Source organism: Leptodactylus fuscus, chromosome 11, assembly GCF_031893055.1.
Source record: "Leptodactylus fuscus isolate aLepFus1 chromosome 11, aLepFus1.hap2, whole genome shotgun sequence".
In the NCBI taxonomy this organism is placed as follows: Eukaryota; Metazoa; Chordata; class Amphibia; order Anura; family Leptodactylidae; genus Leptodactylus; species Leptodactylus fuscus.
Window position 1 is genome coordinate 44,287,228 of NC_134275.1, and position 19,326 is coordinate 44,306,553.

The following is a 19,326-nucleotide window of genomic DNA, read 5'->3' on the forward strand; positions in this document are numbered from 1 at the left end:
ATACATGTAGGGGATAGTGGTTGGTGAGAGGGATGCGAGGCTTGTTTTGATGAGAGATTTGGTCTGGAGTCTAAACAGTATTTGGGGTAAGTTGTGATGTCTATTTACAGGGGTTTCGGCTGGGGTCATTACTGATGAAGGTCTGGAATGTGGTTTGTATTGATGAAGATTCTGGTCTTGGGTCTGCATAGGAATTGGTGGAGGGGTTTGTGGTCTATATTTATGGAAGTTTGGTCTAAGGGTACTACTGATGGGGTTCTAGAATGGGGACAGTATATAGGAGGGGGCTGGTCTGGAAGCTGTAAAGAGGGTTTTCCTGGGGTTTGATGTGTGGTCTGTATATATTTTAAGGTGTTAAGGTGTGTTTGAGGGGCACATCCCACCTAAGTTTCAGGGCATAGTGTTCGCCATAGCAGAGAGCAATGCAATGTTAGAGCACAGACCTAAACTCTCTCGCCTGGTGGCGGCGTGTAAACAAACCTTAGCCCATTTCCTAGGAGAACAAGTAGGATTTGGAAAGCAGCTCTGGAAGGGACTGGAGCATAAAGTGTAAAAAAAACAAAACAAAAAAAAACACAAAATAAAAGCAAAGAATCTGCAGCGCTACTAAACTGTGACATGTGCAGAATGGAGGAACGTGTTATGGACATCCTTGGATAGGGAACATTTCGCAGCCAACACCCCCACAACCACTTGATAAAACCGCAGAGTTTGATGTTCTCCAGATAACAAGAATTCAAGGGAGATTTTCACATATTTCCGCCATGGTTGTATGTCCAGTGACGGCAGAAGAAGCTGAAATGCCGAAAACAGCCGACAGCTGTATGTGTGGAGAGCAGCGAGCCGACGACTAGAAACACCTGTTATATATGGATGAGAGATGCCAGAAAAGGGGGGCGCTGTGATGGCTACAGTGGAGCATCTCCATGGTCACCACTCTGCCCTGGTTTTTCTATATGACCCCCTCCAGGAGACAGAAAACACATGGCTGCAGAGCGCAGGAGCACAAATCTGCAGAAAACCATAAATCACAACTTCAGGAAGGTCACGTAGAAGCCGATAAATTACAGCCGCTCACTACTCTGCAGTCTCCTCCATCAGCACACAAATGTCCATGGATGTGAATTTCCCCTTGAATTTAACCGTTTCTATGGTTTTTATCCTGGGTATGGTTTCCTATGCCGCCCTCTCACTCCCCCACTACCTAAATAGTTGGTTTTGGTGACCATTACTATGTATGTAATGAAACGGTGGTCACCAAGACAGGAAGTCAGTGGTCACTAGGAGACCTGTCCTGGTTACCTCATTACTCAGGCCTGCAGATTAGGACCAAATTGGTGCTTAGTAGAGATGAGCGAGCACTGTTTGGATCAGCCGTTCCGAACAGCACGCTCCCATAGAAATGAATGGAAGCACCTGGCACGAACACTTTGCCGGTGGCCGGTCGCCGTGCCAGGTGCTTCCATTCATTTCTATGGGATCGTGATGTTCGGAACGGCTGATCCAAACAGTGCTCGCTCATCTCTAGTGCTTAGCAATTTTCTTTATTACATGTTGCTGCACTGTTGGTTTTTTTAGTATACGAAAATAGGTGAAGAAGATCTTTCTACTTGTCTGTCAGCAAATCCGGACAATTTCTATGAACTCTAATGTGAATGGTGACACACAACAATTCTTCGACGTCTACCATCATGAGATACAAGGGTGAGGTAACAATAGATATAACCAACTTGACCTTTTATTATGACATAAGAGGCGCCAAAGGCCCTGGCATCTGCATATCTCATAGCCGTGGTGGGCTATGCTGTATGCACATGTGTATGGTCAGACGGCAGTTTTCGGTTTATGGTTGGACTCTGAAGTTTTTCACCTTGGATAACCGTGTTATGACAAAATAAAAAAAAAAAAAAAAAAAAAAAAAAAAAAAAAAAATCAATCTCCACCATGATCTGCAGCCCAGTCTGGGCCTTAGTTAATTTTTTTTATTATCTGAAAACGAGCAAAAAAAATTGGTCTAAATGGGTCTTTTTGGCCGTCCACAGTTATAGCTGCGTGTCATAATTTCCTTTAGGGCCCATTCACATCCACACAAGGCACGGATCCTGCGTGTAAAGGGTTAACCACAGACTCAGAAGAGGCTGTTTGAAGATGGGAGTACTACTGAGAGATGGGGGCTCAGGAGGGGGGCTCATTAGTGCCGGAGCAAGCAGGCAGCAAGTGCTTTGACATTTCAGGAAAAAAGAAGAAGAAAAAAAAAAATCAGGAGAAGTCGAAAAGTGCCCGGCAGCGCCAGGCTGGAGGCAAAGAGACTGTCACACTGCAGCCTGCCACGATACTGCTCGCAAACACACATCCACCGCTGCGAGGAGCTGACGGGGACATCATCACTTGTGATCGCACAATCATTTGTGTCCCACACACAGGAACCTGTCAAGTGGACGGGAAGAATGGAGCTGATGACGGATGGCGCACTCCTCGGCTGGCATAGAGAGGAAGACAAGGAAACAGAGGGGGGGGTCCTAATCAGAGGGGATGATGGGGGTAATAGAGAAACAGGATGAGAGCGGACACAAAGGAGCTATTGCTCATCTATAGAAGCCAAATCCTAGTAAACTGAAGCAAAAATCATATATTTAACCGTCATATCTGTTTCCAGGAAACTGAGTGACAGACAATAAGGCTGCCATAACTAGAGAAGCATCCGTCACCCAGTTCTCCCTCCAACCTCCCCTGAACGGCACAACAATCTGAAGTGATCCGCTCCAAATTCCATTACTGTTGAATAACTATGCAGCTATAACATGCAGGAGCCTGGGAAAGCTGGGTATGCCCAACAGGGATCACATGATATTTGCAAACTTGGCAAATTCTCACGTTCCTCCAAAAAGGAGCAATATAAAGCACAGACACCCAGCTTTCTCAGAAACAGACAGAACTAAGGCTAGGACTACACGGTGACTTTAGCTGTTAAGTGACCAGAGATCGCTGTGTCATTCACTAACATAAGCGAATGGCATCACATTGCGATCTCGGGGTCACTTACAGCATGACATGGAGACTTTTGGTCGTGCGATGGGAGTTGTGGCCAAAGTCACCCTGTAGCCCTAGCCATATAAGCAGCACCAAGTGACTGATAAGTGTAAACAGTCAGAATCCAACATGGCGAACACTTATAATGTAATGGGGGAAAAAAATTGAATGAAAAATCTAGATTTTGTTGAGAGGCGTTCACACAATGCACTACAGACAATACATTGCCAGTGGGCAGAGACCTCGCAGATCTATGCAGGCCCCCAGGTCGCCTTACAAAGGCGGCATTGTTGTACCAGGACACTATTGGCTTTACACAGTTATTTTACAATGAGGGGCAGGAGTGTGTGCTGAGGGAAAGGGGGTGCAATGCAAGACCAGGCCCCATAAAACCAGGCTGGGGGTGCACTGATTTAGTCGGCAGCAGAAGGTGAAGATGGCCTTGAGGGGACTTTGTCAGACAGCTGTGTGTGAGGACCCTCCCCGGGCACATACTGAGCACATCCACTGGATCAGGCTTCTCCAAACAGGATTTGTGCCCCTCCTAATAGGATTAGAAGTGTGGAGCTGCCTGATAATCCAGACCCTCAGCACTGCACCACAACTGAGGGATGGAAAAGTGAGGGGGTGGGCATGGAAAGACGCGGCAGCGGCTCCGCTCTGCAGTCTCTGAGAGCAGACCGCACCACCGTGCCCTCATGACACCTGCATAGGTAGTATGACCAATCCTCACAGGCCAAGACTTCTTAGCACACATCTAAGGGTTTCTCAGACAGTCCGTGTAGATACATCAGGTATAGCTACAAGAGCTGTCCTCCATTACAGTTATAGGTGCCCCGGAGGCTGCGTCTAATTTCTGACAGAACTGGCACCTCATCATAAATTAGGCCAAATTCTGGCAGGGATTATCAGGGCTGACATGGGAACGGCTTGTTGATATATCAGCCCCATAGACGAGCCGATTCTCAACCACGTGTGCTGTGGATCCATGTGGGAGCATTTTGTATCCATGGGCCCATTCTAGAGTGTGTTCGATTTTTCACGGATCATGGGCACCACGCGGCTGAGAAACTCGGTCGTGTGAAAAATCATACACTGTGTAATATCTTCTGTTCTCCATAAGTAGGGCACAACCATTGCGTGGGCTGGAGCACTGTACCACTGAGCCGGGTAGATATGATGTTAGGCTGATCCCACGTCTTCTAGGAGACAGCCCGGACCATTACAGTGGTGTACAGGATTCAGGAGACGCTCCCAGGGGGCACAAAGCTCCCGCAGACCCTACAAAAGTCAGACATTAAATCTACCGTCCCTAAGAGACAGCCGAGCGAGCCACTTTCCCAGCTGTCTCCCCTTTTAAAAGCATTCTTTGAAAATCAGACTTGGCCCGGAGCAGACAACCCAAGTGTCTCATAAAAAGACATCAAACAGCGGTCTCTTCCCCACCTCTCCGAGATTTGAGTGACACGAGACAAGCCTGCTTGGCATTGACAAGCTCTTGATGGAACGTCGCAGCCCGGCCTGGCGCAGAGAGCAGGTGTAATGACCCCGCCAGGCCGTTGTACTTGTTTACGCCATGACAAGAATCCCTGGCATTGCCTGGGGCAGATGTGAGGATTGGGGCCAAGTATATGACAGGAGGGGGGGCTGCCGCTCTCTGGGTGGGATATTGTTTGCATGTTTTGGGCACGCACATAAAAGAAAAATGACTGGGGGAAAGATTTGTTCGATATCTGGGGGTGGAGGGTGTTGACGCTGAACATGCACATACTGAGGGTTCGGCCATATTTGTCACTGAGTTGGTCAGAGGAATAGATGAATGGAGAATATAGGAAGGCAAAAAACACTACAGAACACTGTGCCCTGTGCCAGGTGGCTCCTATAAAGCCCAAGTAAAAACCGACACTACACACCCCCTTCTTAAAAGGATTGTCCAGCATCCTGAAAAGCTTAGAATGGTATAAAACATTTCCCACATTACAGGCGCCCCGTGCTGCAGCAAAATGAGATCCCCTGCCTGTTTGGACACCCTGGCCTCTCGTGATAATGTTTCAGTATGGACGTTTGACCAATGAAGTCAACCACTGGCTACAGCTGTGACCTCTGTCGTGCACTGCAGTGGTCACATGTCCAGGAAGTTGTCAGGGGTCGGTAAGGTATTACTTTTTTTTTTTTTTTAATTTTACACCATTATTTGCCAAAACATTTAAGGGGTTGTACCAAGATAATGAAAATGTATGGGTAAGTTCACACGGGGGCAATGAGGCAGATTTTGACAGCGGATTTCGCCTCTAAATCTGCCTCCATACAATGGTGGTCTATGGAGACCACTAGCTTTCGTTTTTCTGCTAGCAGAAAAAAGAAACAATAATCCAAACTCACTGTCAAGATGCAAATATTAGGAACAAATCCAAAAAGAGCAATGAGAATAATAATAAAACTTAACCTTTAATAATCCTAGGTAAAAATAGAAATAGAAATATAGTGCACATGAAAAAGTCACACATAAGGCAAACAAGGACCTAAAAAACGTTTAAATATCAAAGTCAAAGGAATGACCAAAGGGACACAGCGGACCCAAAAGGTAACCAATCCACTTACCCCACTCCAATGTAACGACCAGAAGGGAATAATGTGACCTGGCAAAATGTCTCAGATATAGGGAAGAAATGCAGACCAGTCCCTATACTAGACAGAATTGAATGGGAGGGACTAAACTCACCCTAAAGCCTGTCACAGGGTCACCGCCCTAATTAGCCAGTGCCCCGTCCGGAACCTCACCCTATCTATGGGTGCGTCCCTATATAATAACCCTTCCAATAATTGTATATAAAGAAGAAACGGGCTACAGATATAGAGAATTAACATTCAGCCAGTATTATAAACCCTCAGAAGAAAAAAGCAGCAACATGACCTTTCTTCAGGCAAATTACATCTGAGGAAAGCAATAGAAGTGAATGGGAGGCGAAAGACGCGTCCCGTTTCTGGCGCCTTTTTTTGCCAAAAAAAAAAAACTGCGACCGAAAACGCAACGCTTTTTTCACAGTCCATTCACTTTTAGGGGAGGGGAAAACCGCCTGGTGTTTTCTCAAGCAGTTTTTACCAAAAACTGCTACAGAAAACGCTCCAAAAAACGCCTCAAGATCAAAATACCGCTTCCTAATTAGGAAGCGCTTTTTTTCAGGACCAAAATAAGCTAGGCGGCTTTTACGTGCGAACTAGCCCTATTAGTGTTCTCCAAGATACTGCACCACACTTGTCCTTGGTTTGGGTCTGGTATTACAGCTCAGCTCCATTTACTTGAATGGAACTGAGCCGCAATGCCAGAACCAACATATGGACAAGAGTGCTGCTCTTGCAGGGAGAAAGACATTTTTTGCGATTCTGACACCTCTTTAAAGGGTCTTTCTAGGCAAAATGGAAAACCCATGAAGGGGGGGAGGGGGACGGAAATTAAAAAAAAAAAGGCCGTGATACCTACCACTAGTCCTCTATTTTGGTGTCTGTCCCCTGTGCCTTTCTGTACCCGCACTGGCTGAGGTGAACTCTGGAGCCAATCACTGGCCGTCACATGTCGGGAACCAGTGACGTCACTGCTGATGCATCAGTGGTGACAAATCTGTAACTACCAAGGTGAGATATTGGCCGCAGTGGGTCACCTGAGCCGCTTCAATTTCTGCCAAAGATCATTGGTCCTCCTAGGTTTTCCAGATTGCCTAGAAATCCCCTTTTGAAGAGATTGTACCAGGATGAGAAAAACATCTCTGTTTTTCCCCCAATACAGTGCCACCCCTACCCATGGGCTGTGTCTGGTATTGCAATGTCAGTAATAAGTAAACCTTTGGCCCCTGAAGTTCCACTTTGCCTGGAAACCCCCCTCTAAATTAAAAGAACATGGTTTGCCAGATTCTGTACAACTACAAGTGCTATCAGACACTGCCAGTCAAAACTGCAACTGGCTCGCATGACATTCCAGGCCAGCAATACAAGGCATTGATGGGGAAGTGAGGAGGAAGATAAATGGGTGAGGGGAATTCCAGACTAGTTAATGAGGTAATTATGGTTATAAGGGGAGGGGGGCCAGTGTGTGGTCAGTGAGAAGTGAACACTTGAGGGGCTGAATAATCTATTAGGGGATATTCACTGAAATTTTTGCAACTGAAACTAAATTTGATGCATCTGAGCAGGGTTGTTTCTGCAGAATGTGCATGGAGTTCTGTTATCCCCATTCAGATGTATGCAACAATCTGCCATATGTGAATACTCCCAAAGTGTGATATTTTTTTGACTGCTCGCACCTGGGCTGCCCATGTAAAGGGCACACACAGGGTTAAGGCTGTGGCTGGGCTCTGCTATGCTTGACGTGTGACCGGACTAGTCTGGAGAATTTCTCTCCTCACCTGGGAACACACAACTGTTAAATCCATTGGGTGGGGGGAAGGGGAATACAATACTTCCTCCTTGTTAAATCCAGCCAGGAAAAAGAGAAACAGACACCCAGACACGTACATCAATCCTGCGCCTCCACTGACAGCCCTATCTGTGCCCGACCCACCCGCAGACCCCTGCCCTAGACCATCACCACACCACTGGTAGAATGGAAACTGCTGGATCAAAGGAGATTGTTATACATTTATCACTTTTTTAGTTGTTAAATCTGAAACACACAGTTAATGCTGTTGTAGGACTACAAGTCTCAGCATTCACTGCCTTTATAAGCTGCAAAACAGAGAGGACAGCAGCAACAACGCACATCTCTCTCTATGGAGGACCCTTCCTGTCCTGCCTTACTCACATAACACATTGATTGGAGTGGACATGGTGTAATGCACAGTTTCTCCTTTGGGGGTGCTGGAAAAAAACCCAAAAAACTACACAATTATCCCATTCCCAATGTAAAGACGATATATCGTGGGATTGCTGATAAACCCCTATTCTGGCCCCACAACCTCAAATATGCTAAAATTCTGATGTAGTCCCCATTGTAGTCATGAAAGGAGTTGGATCCTACTTGCAATTAACAAAGGCAATGTCCAAAATAAGAAACACAGCTGCATAAGTTTATCTATAGCACCTTTTCAGGTAAAACAAGGTAGTGCAGCCCTGCAGTCCTCCAGAGAGGGGTATTCGATCTATTCTGGTACCTTCCCCACTATATAAACAGGCTTACAAATAAATGGGGGATCTCTAAAACAGAATGTACTTGTACTTGTAGAGGGTAATATAAGAGAATGTAAAGTCCACTTCTCCCTGGGATTTCTGGGTCTGACACTTAAAGTGGTTTATACAGTCTGATTCCAGTAACTTAAACATTCCTTAAGAAACCACAACTTCCCTTATCCAAAAACACTGCCATATTTTCTTCGTATTTTAATATATTGCAGAAATAAAAGCTTAATAAATACAATCTGATTAAAAGGGAAAAAAAACAAAAAACTGCCACCATGGGTTGTGTCCTGGAATCAGGCTTGAGCTCTGATACCACATTTATGAAAGCAGCAGTGTTTTGTTTTTGTTTGTTTTTTTTTAAAAGGGAAAGTTCTAGAAAATATTATAAAATGACTCCTATGAAAATCTGTGGGATATACACATTTCTGGCTAAACATTTCCAATATGATAGCAAATAAAAAATAAAAAAAGGAAAAAAAAAACAAAAAAAACACATGCATGTATGTACTAACCATGTTACAAAAAAAAAAGTCACAAAAATATTCATATCCGCCGAGTCACATGGATTGACAAACACAATTAAAGAAAAGAAAAAAAACGTCAAAATTAAATGTGTCGCATTTACATAAACAGCAATCTTCCAAAACGTATGAAATGGAAGAACCCGGAACGCAATCACGCTGCGCACAAAATGGTCTTGTTTACTTTTCCCCCCTTCCGAATTTGTATGTCACAACTAATCATCCAGATTGCCAAGCAACTGAACAATCATCTTCTTTCACGGGCAGAAGTTAGAGGGAAATTTTTTTTTTTTTTTTACAGAAGCGACAAACCATTAACAGAATGTGTTACTTAGGGGGGAAGAAAAGACAACATATTGTCTAGGATGGCGCTTCAGTTATGAAAATGTGCAGTCTTGGCTCTCTGGCGAAGCCCTCGGCGGAGCCAAGACAACATATTTTCATAAATTAAGTTGTGCATTAGCGGATATCTTGTAAACTATTAGCTGGGAATGTGCATAAGCAGAGAGAGGGGAAAACAAATCGACAGAGACGGCGGCGAATACATGAAATACCTGACGCTGATGCTTATTATTCATTTATATTATAATCCATCTAACGATGATTAGATGATGCGCCAACCAGCAGCTATTAAAAGGCCTCTTAGTGCACAGGAAAAAAAGTGAAAGCCGATTTTTGATATCTTAAGTCTAGGCCAAGATATCAGCGCTCTAACATATAGGCCCTAAGCCTGAGGCTGCACTACTGAGAGAGGCTGACTAGAACCTGTCCTGAAGTGTAGTCATGAAGAATAAATTAACAAATATATTATTGTCATCCTATACAAGGCAGGCAGGGGGTAGACATTGGAAAAGGTGTCCTACCTGCTGTGTAAGACACACCAGCCGCAGTGGGGGTCTCCGGACCCAAGACACTCCCCACAGGTGTTATACCTCTGACAACTTTCCACGGGAACACGGCTGACCTGTAATAAGATCAAATGTTCATTAGCCTCAATTGTCCTACAGATTATCATTTACACGAGGCACAGTTTCCGTCATTCTGTCATTTCTGTCATTCTGGGGGGGTTCATAAATACTGATACTACACAGGGAACACCTCTTTGACGAGGGGAATGATAACACCCAGATGTTGATTTATTAATACATTTCCAGGAGGAATAATAGAGGAGCATCACAATGAAAAGTTACTAGAAAATAGGCACCGGAATTATTCTTCTATGGGGAATACAAGTATTTACTGAAACAGACACATCAGGAGAGGTGGGCAGAGCCCCTTAAAACATGGCCAAGAATTTGGGGGAGGCCATTTAGAAGGAATCACATGGTTAAAGGAGTTTCCCGAAGCTAAATAACCTTTAGGATAGATCAGCACTGGCGATACCCGACCTCCCTGAGCAACTGTTTGAAGACACTGCAGCGTTCAGGTGAGCCCTCTTCACTAGTCACCAAGCACAGCGCTGTACATTGCATAGTGGCTGTGCTTGGTATTACAGCTCAGGCTATTTATAGGCCATGTGACTGAGGAACGTGATGTCACATGGCCTGTAAAGCAGAAACAGCACCTAGGGTGGACAGCTTCCACTGCAAAACAGCTGATATCTAGGGGTCCCAGGTGTCATACCCCCCCATGGATCTGCAATTGATGACCCATGCTACGTATACGTCATAACCTATTGAGTCCTTTAGCAGTCCAACATTCCCAATCAGCCCAGAGTAGACGTGATTTATCATGGCTGTACAATTTAAAGGGGGCACCTACAGTCCTTAAAAGTGGTGTCCCAGTAGAATAATTTGGTCATGCATGTGCACTGATGCTCGGTACATCAGTGGAATAGAGAATGAATGGCGCAGTAGCGCACGGGCACGACTCTCCTGGAGGACACGATTGGTGGGGGTCCCATAATGGAACGGATGCTGAGAGGACTCTCTTTCAGATTTTCAGGTCTGGCACTCTCACCTGTTTCTCGCTCAGGATGTAGACGGACTGCCAGTCGGGGCTGAACACCATGTCCCTTAGGATGGGCTTTCCTGGCACCACGATCGCTGTGTCATACAAGATGGCATCGGCTGGGCTGTCTACACGAATCTGTCAAGGCAAGAAAACACTTGTGGTGAGTGCCTGCAGGACACTGGGGTCTTTGTGTGACCGAGCATTGTATCTGCAGCCCCCCCCCCCCCCCCCCCCCCTTCATGTTTCTACAAATTTTCATCCCCTCGCTCTTTGCAATCCTCAGTCTTGACAAACATCATTAGTCTCTATGACTGGGAACAGATTGTGACAGATCCAGGGGGCTGTAATATGGGGGAAGAGGCTATGCTGGCGGCCGGTCCTAACCAGAGGACAGATGAGGAATTGCTCGGCCTTGGACAGAAGGGATTGTAATTAGAGCAAACTCAATGCAGCTACTGGGATTTACATAGGACTGCAGTCAAGTCAAGGTGGGAGGGGGATAAACACACAAGACGAAAGGTGGACTTCACACCCCAGCGCGGATCGGGCGACCTACAGATATGTCAGTGTGTAAGGATAAGAATACTTGTCCAAAGTGCCAGCTCGCCGCCATGTAGACTCAGCGCCATAATCTCACATCACAGCCGTCGTCTTATAATTGTGTCTGAATAACATCTGCTAGAAAACAATTAACATGTAATTCTGAGAATGTGCCCGCCATAAGCAGGAAGGAAAATATCCCACTGGGGGGCGCTGGTCCAGCTGCTCACAATGGCTGAACTCGGTACAACTAAAGATAAAGTAGAGCATCCTGGCATGAGCTGACACCACAGCCACGAGGACTGCCCTGTGTGCAGAGGATGTACGGCCCTCAACCCTGAGCAGTGTTCTACACCCTGTGTAGTAGTAGGCAGAGTAGCCATGACCTATGTAATAGCTGGCAGAGTAGCCTGTGCTCTATGTAGTAGCAGGCAGAGTAGCCCGTGCTCTATGTAATAGCAGGCAGAGTAGCCCGTACCCTATGTAGTAGCAGGCAGAGTAGCCCGTGCTCTATGTAGTAGCAGGCAGAGTAGCTCGTGCTCTATGTAATAGCAGGCAGAGTAGCCCGTGCCTTACATAGTAGCAGAGTAGCCCGTGCCCTACATAGTAGCAGGCAGAGTAGCCCGTGTTCTATGTAGTAGCAGGCAGAGTAGCCCGTGCTCTATGTAGTAGCAGTGTAGTAGCAGGCAGAGTAGCCCGTGCCCTATGTAGTAGCAGGCAGAGTAGCCCGTGCTGTATGTAGTAGCAGGCAGAGTAGCCCGTGCCCTATGTAATAGCAGGAAGAGTAGCCCGTGACCTATGTAATAGCAGGCAGAGTAGCCCGTGCTCTATAAAATCGCAGGCAGAGTAACCCACACTCTATGTAGTAGCAGACAGAGTATCCCGTGACCTATGTAGTAGCAGGCAGAGTATCCCATGCTCTATGTAGTAGCAGGCAGAGTAGCCCGTGCTCTATGTAGTAGCAGGCAGAGTAGCCCGTGCCCTATGTAGTAGCAGGCAGAGTAGCCCGTGCTCTATGTAGTAGCAGGCAGAGTATCCTGTGCTCTATGTAGTAGCAGGCAGAGTAGCCCGTGCTCTATGTAGTAGCAGGTAGCGTAGCCCTTTACCTATGTAGTAGCAGAAAATATTGTCAAAAAGTCAGAAATTCATAAATGAATGAATGAAGTTTATTAGACGTAATTAATAAAAATAAGAAAACAAAGTAACAAAATGAATACAAATAAATTACATATAAGACAGGGGAATTAAAAATACCAGAAAAACATTGTAGATCTTGCACCCCAATTGTATGATTTTGGTTGAGGGGTTTATGTTTTATTTTTACAATCATGCTACATTGAGACATTGTCTTTTGAATAATTTAAAACAGCATTGTATGTTTATTTATGCCCTGCACCAGTATGATCCATGCACCTTCCACATTGTTTTTCTGGTAGTTTTGGTTCCTCTGTCTTAGGGTGCATTCAGACTACGTAACGCCGGGCGTGTATGAGAGCCGTACACGCCGGCATTACGGCAGACTGCCGAACACTTCCCATTCACTTCAATGGGAGCGCTCGTAACAGCGGCGTTTACGAGCGCTCCCATTGAAGTGAATGGAAAGTGTTCGGCAGTCTGCCGTAATGCCGGCGTGTACGGCTCTCATACACGCCCGGCGTTACGTAGTCTGAATGCACCCTAATATGTAATTTATTTGTATTCATTTTGTTACTTTGTTTTCTTATTTTTATTAATTACTTCTAATAAACGTCATTCATTTATGAATTTGTCTTTTTGACAAAATTTTTTGCACTTTATAGTTGAAATTTTTTTTTTCTCCTATGTAGTAACAGGCAGAGTAGCCCATGCTCTATGTACTGGCAGGCAGAGTAGCCCGTGCTCTATGTAGTGACAGGCAGAGTAGCCCGTGCTCTATGTAGTAGCAGGCAGAGTAGCCCATGCTCTATGTAGTAGCAGGCAGAGTAGCCTTTGCCCTATGTAGTGGCAGGCAGTGAGGCGATGCCCTATGTATTGGCAGGCAGTGAGGCCGTGCCCTATGTAGTGGCAGGCAGAGAGGCTTGCGCTCTATGTAGTGCCAGGCAATGAGGCCTGTGCCGTATGTAGTGGCAGGCAGTGAGGACCATGCCCTATGTAGTGGCAGGCAGAGAGGTCTGTGCCCTATATAGTGGCAGACAGAGAGTCCTGTGACCTATGTAGTAGCAAGCAGAGTAACCCCCGCCCTATGTATTGACAGGCAGAGTAACCCACACCCTATGTAGGGGTAGACAGACTGCCACGCAAAAAAGCCAAGACCCATGCAGTGCCAACCAAGAGCCCAATACCTGAACAATGCCCAGTTAGCTAAGGCCACAGTTATAAACAGAACAGCCTGAGATACCAGAGCCTCAAGCCCTCCAAAAATGCCAAATTTGCAACCCAGAACTGCATGGCCCATGCCCTATCCAGTACCTAGTCAGAGCAGTTCCTGCCCCATGTGGCGCCCAGTAAAGTAGTTCAAGTACTGCCAAGTAGTGTCCAGTCGGTACTATCCACGCCTGAAGGTCCCCCAGAGCGATGCCCTGCCTGTTTGGCCCACACCACTGATCAGTCTGCTTGACCCTCTTATCCATGGCTCTCCATCCCATGCCCAGCGCCAGCTTCATCTGCCTCCTATGACGTCATTTCGCACAGCGCAGGACCCTGCCTGGTCTCTGCTCATCCTCTGCTCTGACAGCTCAGTGCTAAGTGCCGAGTTCTGCTCTCCAAGCAATCATTTCATACATAACTTCTTGCCAGTAATCTCTTATCCATCAGGAGAATTAACATAAAATATTAAGCAGAAGGAGAGGGAATGACGGTGGTTTGGGGAAAAGGGGGAGGGGTGGAGGACTGGAGGAAAGACAAGAAATTCCAATCACACAAACAGAAAAAAAAAAAAAAAAATGGATGAAAGAATTATGTCCGAGATTACAGTCTGCTCAAAACAGCGCCACTTGTATCTACAGGCGGTGCCTAGCACTGCAGCTTTTCCCCACTTGAATACAGTCCCTCGAACAAGGCTGCTTCTCTTACCTAAGTGTTTCATTCAGATGACCCTAACCTATCTATCTGCAGGCTGAGTGGATATGCTGGGGTCTCGTGACACACTCCCTTTAAATGGAACCTATAATGTCAAAAACAGAGGGCAGAATGGCATAGAGATGGAGGAGCGTAATACATATTGGAATGAGTTAAAATCAGTATAACTTCATTTACATCTACATGCTCATTCTGGGGTTAGCAGTCCAGTGGGCAGTCCTATTCAATGACTGACTGTAAGAACAGTCAATCACTGATTAGCACCGCCCACTGGACTCCTGAGCCCCAGAGATGTAAACAAGTAAATGACAAGTTCTCCGGAATATCCATTTGCTCAGCTCCTTCTGCTCTATAACATGCTGCCCGCAGATCGGACTTCATTTTCAACAAGACAAAGTCCCTTTAAATTGTTCAGAACTATCACTGTAATTATTTTATTACATTTTTGCCTTTTAGTTTGCATTTTTTACCACTATTTTATTTTCTAAATTATTATGGCAAGAATGATGGAAGTTTCCAGAAGGCGGATGAGGAGAGCGACATTTTATATTGACTCCTGACAAATGTCAGCACATCCCTTTAATAAAAGGAGTCTGTCTGAGTAAGAAGGTGATTTCTCAACCTGACGGGTGATGAATCAGGCTGCGTCTGGCGAGCGGCGATCTTTACCGCTATTTAACCACACCAGCTTAAAAGCCGCCTCTCAATAACTCTGCAACAAAATAATTAATATCTCCGAAGCCGATCTGCAGCTCAGAGAGAGGATTCATTTTTATTGCAGACAGTAATTGAATAGACTGGTGGAAACCGCTAAAAAATGCTCCATTATAACAAAACACATGGCGCCCGACCAGCTCGTGACCTGCAGAGGACTAAGCCTTAAAGGGCCTTTCCATATCAATCATCATGCTTCTCGGAAAGCTGGGTGACTATACATCCCTATACCATGAGGACTATACATCATCTGCGGGATGTAATTAAAGAGTGCCTGCTCCTTACACAAACATTGCTCCAAACACTATAATTAACCCTATTTATAGCACGAGGTGTAGACTGCGCCGCCATTGTAGGATTAAAAACATCAGCCCCTTAGGGCCCCGTCCTCCGCACCAATTAAGGTCCCTAAGACATAATAGTGATTATTAAAAGCAATAAAGAGGCAGCAATGCGACTATATCCAAACGCGGCGGGATGCTCGCCTTCATTATTCCTTAGTAGTATCAGGGGCATTAGGCGAGCGATTGCGATTCCTTATTCCATCCCATAAATATTTATTTCTCGGAGGAGATGAGGATTCCTGCCGATCCCATGATCTAAAGTCACAATCACCGAGGACGGACACACGCAGAGCCCTTAGATTGCCATGGTCTCATTTGGACAACCTTTTCCTGCACTCTTATGCAGCCGGGACTCTTTTTTTTTAAATGAAATGCTTAATTTCTCTACAGCACTTCCACAGGTAAAATAAGGTATTGCAGTCCTGCAGTCCTCCAGAGCTATGAGGGGCACTAGTCCCATTCAGGGATCTCCACTATTATATTAACAAGCAGACAGGCTTGGTCAGGTTTTACGATGGACAGTTTGCATGAATTTTGTGTGAGATTGTCCGTTTTTGAGTGTCATCCACTCTGCATCCTTTTTAAACGTTCGTAAAAAAAATTGCTGAATTTCATAGTTTTTTTTTTTTTTTTTTTTTTTTAAACAACCCATTGATCTGCTTTTAACAGACATAACTCGGACGTCAATCCGGTTTTTACATCAGTAAAAAACAGACTCATTGATTTCTATTGGGTCCGTGAGTCTGTCACAACAGACAAATATGGAACACATCAAAAAACGGACATGTAAATAGAGACTCTGTGAAGGATCTCGCCTCACCAAACCACTTTGGCATACCTGCAATCACCTTTCTTACCTTCCACTCACATCCCGTGAGTGTACCTGGGCTCATAGGATAACACGAAACAAGCTTTATAAATGTCATATATTTATTAACCCAAGTGGGTCAGGACTAGCCACAAATATACAGAGATATATCAGTGGATAAGCAAATACAGACAAAAGTAAAATACAATACGTTAAATAAAATGGGATAAAAGAATAGAAAAGATATAATACCAAAGTGATGGTTTGGTTCATTGCGTTGGTTCATGTATCTTTCATAGAAAGATACATGAGGGTCTGTTCATCACAGACTTCTTCGCCTTTACCCTCATTGTTTTATGACTGCTGCATGACTGACATGGTCTTAGGCTACTTTCACATGAACGATCCATTTTGAGGGCTATAATAAAGTGGACATATAGAAAAACATGGCGGCTCATTTCCAGAAACAGTGTCACACCTGTCTATGGGCAGTGTCTGTTACTGCAGCTGAGCTCCACTGACATGAATGGGACTGACCTGCAATACCACACACCACCTATGTACATCTGTGACGCTGTTTTTTTGGAAAACAACATCCATGTTTTTCTAACTCTGAACAAGCCCTTTAAAGGGACTTGCCTTGATAGATTTGTTAAATGATCCATAATCCCCTTTAAACCATCCCATTCTATTGCTCTGAAGCCTCTTACAGGCAAGTAAATAATACCCGGACTACTAATGTACTTGCCGTTAATTACCTTTGTATTCCTCATTCATTATTCATGGGCGTGATGTTTACATGAAGGAGAACTAGAATTATATTCATAGGGTCGGCACCACAGACTGCATTGGACTGGCAGCTTCATACCTGACTAACTCAACTTCTACAGGATTTCTCTACAAACCCTTGGTTTTTTTTTCCCACGTCCCAAAAATTTACTGTGGTTAATAGGTCATAAGTGTGTGTGCGACATAGGTAAACTGACAGGGACTGCATTAAAGCCACATGTAGTACCAGACACATCCTATAGGACTAGTGAGGCGCCATCTCTAACGTAAAACGAAAAAAAGGAGTCTTTTCTACTCCTAAAATGAAAACCCCTTTAAAAAGAGGATCTTTCACCACCTCCAACAACCTCAAATCCTGTAACTGGCCCTGCTCCACTCATTTCAACCCAGTTGGATTCTTTTTTTCTCTACGTCTCACCATTCCTGAGCAATTGGTGCTATTAGTTTCAGCACTGATTCTACTGTAAGCTGGGCTGTCCTGAACTGAAGCGGATAGTCTAGGACTGCCCATCTGTCAGTAGAGCGCCCAGTTAGAATAGTGGGTGCTGAAACTAAGACCAATTTCTCAGGAATGGTGAGGCCTAGAGAAAAAATTCCAACTGTGTCAGAATCAGTATAGCGCCATCTGCTGAATAATGGAAATATCTAGAGTTGGCATAGGAGGTGAAAGGATCCCTTTAATTGTCACTTCTGCAATATGCATAGGCCCTTTATCATTTTTCCTAGTATATTGTTGACTTTCCTTCTTAAAGAGAACTTCTTAGAATTCTGTGTTGTGCCATTCTTCTATTATTCCTCCATGAAATTTATGAATATCTATTACCGGTTGGGGGTCTGTCCCTATAAATTGCTCTATTAGCACTGACCGTGCCATACTGTGTAGGGGCACCCCGCTTACACAAGGAGAGTAACACCCATGAGACAGTTTTGACAGTGAAAATGGCCTTAAAAAATAAACTACTATGATCCAAAAGTTGTGCCCTCTTCATAGTCAGTTATTACACATAACGGCCCCTGCAATGAATGACCTAAATAACATCTGCCCGTTAGAGAGGTTTATGGGCCTATCCGACGGCTGTTCCTCCCAAATCCCCAATACACCTACACACTTGGCCCCGCTGTGCATGCATGCGTTTTCAATAGGGAGAGTGACGTAAGCTGCTGTCAGAGTCAGGAAGCCCCCATATATCAGACAGCAGGTCAGGCCAACCTTTCTATAATGAGTATCGTGACCCTAAAATCATTCACACACTGACATTAATCTATGGCTGCCTTAAAAGAACGTTCTAGTAATGTCAGCTTAAAGGGATTTTCCCCATAAACAATACATATTCCCCATCCAGCACAGAGAGAAATGTCTGGTCACTGGGAAACCCACTGATTACAAAAAAGAGGGGATCCTGTGTACCCACATTTCAGTGTACTCTCTTCTACAGTCCTATAAAAATGAAGAGGGGCAGCATGAAATCCAATGGATGTACATGGGATCCACATTTTCAAGATTGGTAGTGTACCAGTGATTGGACACTTACCCCTTACCCACATTATAGGGGATAAATGCTGTTTTTTGAGAAGACCCCTTTAAGGATCACAAAGGTCAGACCAGACAAATCGATCACCAGACCATTAAGACACAGACAAGATCACCTTCATCATCAGACCATGGTCGCATTCATGATGACCTGGCCTAGGCTATACCAGTCTACCATAGCGCAAAAATAAAATGGTCACTACAGTCAGACAAGAGTGTTCCTTTAATAGCAGGATCTGGGGGGAGGGGGCCCGAAAGCAAAAGAGAAAAGCATGTTGATGTGCCGGAGACATAAATATATGCGGGACTAAAAAGAAATGTGTAAAACAGGAGTGTGCTAATGGATTCCAGCTGGGAAGGATTGTGCGCCGCGGACTCAGATTTCACACCGTTTTATGAAAAGTTTAATGTTCCGCCTGTCCCTTGGGCCGGCCGCCCTCTGAGCTAAGCTCCATAACCACATTCTCGTCTATCAAACCCCAGGAAAAATGTACCTGATTTAGTACGGATCACGGGGTGAGCATCACATGGATGGGGCGCACAGAGGACTATAGAAAACATATGTTGTACCGCCCGTCACAGACAACCTGTAGACAAGAACGCAACAAGCCAACGGCCTACAAATTGGAGAAATTCGAGGGGACAACTTGTTTTTGGTAGTCAAGTCCCTGCTTAAAGACCTGACTGACCTTCACCATAACCTACACAAAGCCTAACATGTAAGGTGGCAATGGAGGTGGACCAAACCTACCGATAAAACATTTTATATTTATGGGGGCAGACCCACTCTCTCTGCTATGTCGGAGGATTGGGCATGTCAGATATCAACATGTCTGACCCTTTTGTTCTTAAAGGGGTTTCTAGGACTTA

General features: G+C 45.0%; 1 protein-coding gene across 2 annotated transcripts in view; it reads right to left on the reverse strand.

Annotated features, from left to right (window-relative positions):
* Positions 1 to 19,326, reverse strand: part of PLXNA3 (plexin A3) — a 94,275-nt gene that overhangs the window by 40,246 nt on the left and 34,703 nt on the right. For both annotated transcript variants that reach the window (XM_075259132.1, XM_075259131.1), the window contains exons 4-5: positions 10,680 to 10,808; positions 9,584 to 9,684 (exon numbers count right to left, since the gene is read on the reverse strand). In XM_075259132.1, the coding sequence (XP_075115233.1) occupies positions 9,584 to 9,684; positions 10,680 to 10,808 (230 nt within the window). The remainder of the gene's footprint in view (positions 1 to 9,583; positions 9,685 to 10,679; positions 10,809 to 19,326) is intronic.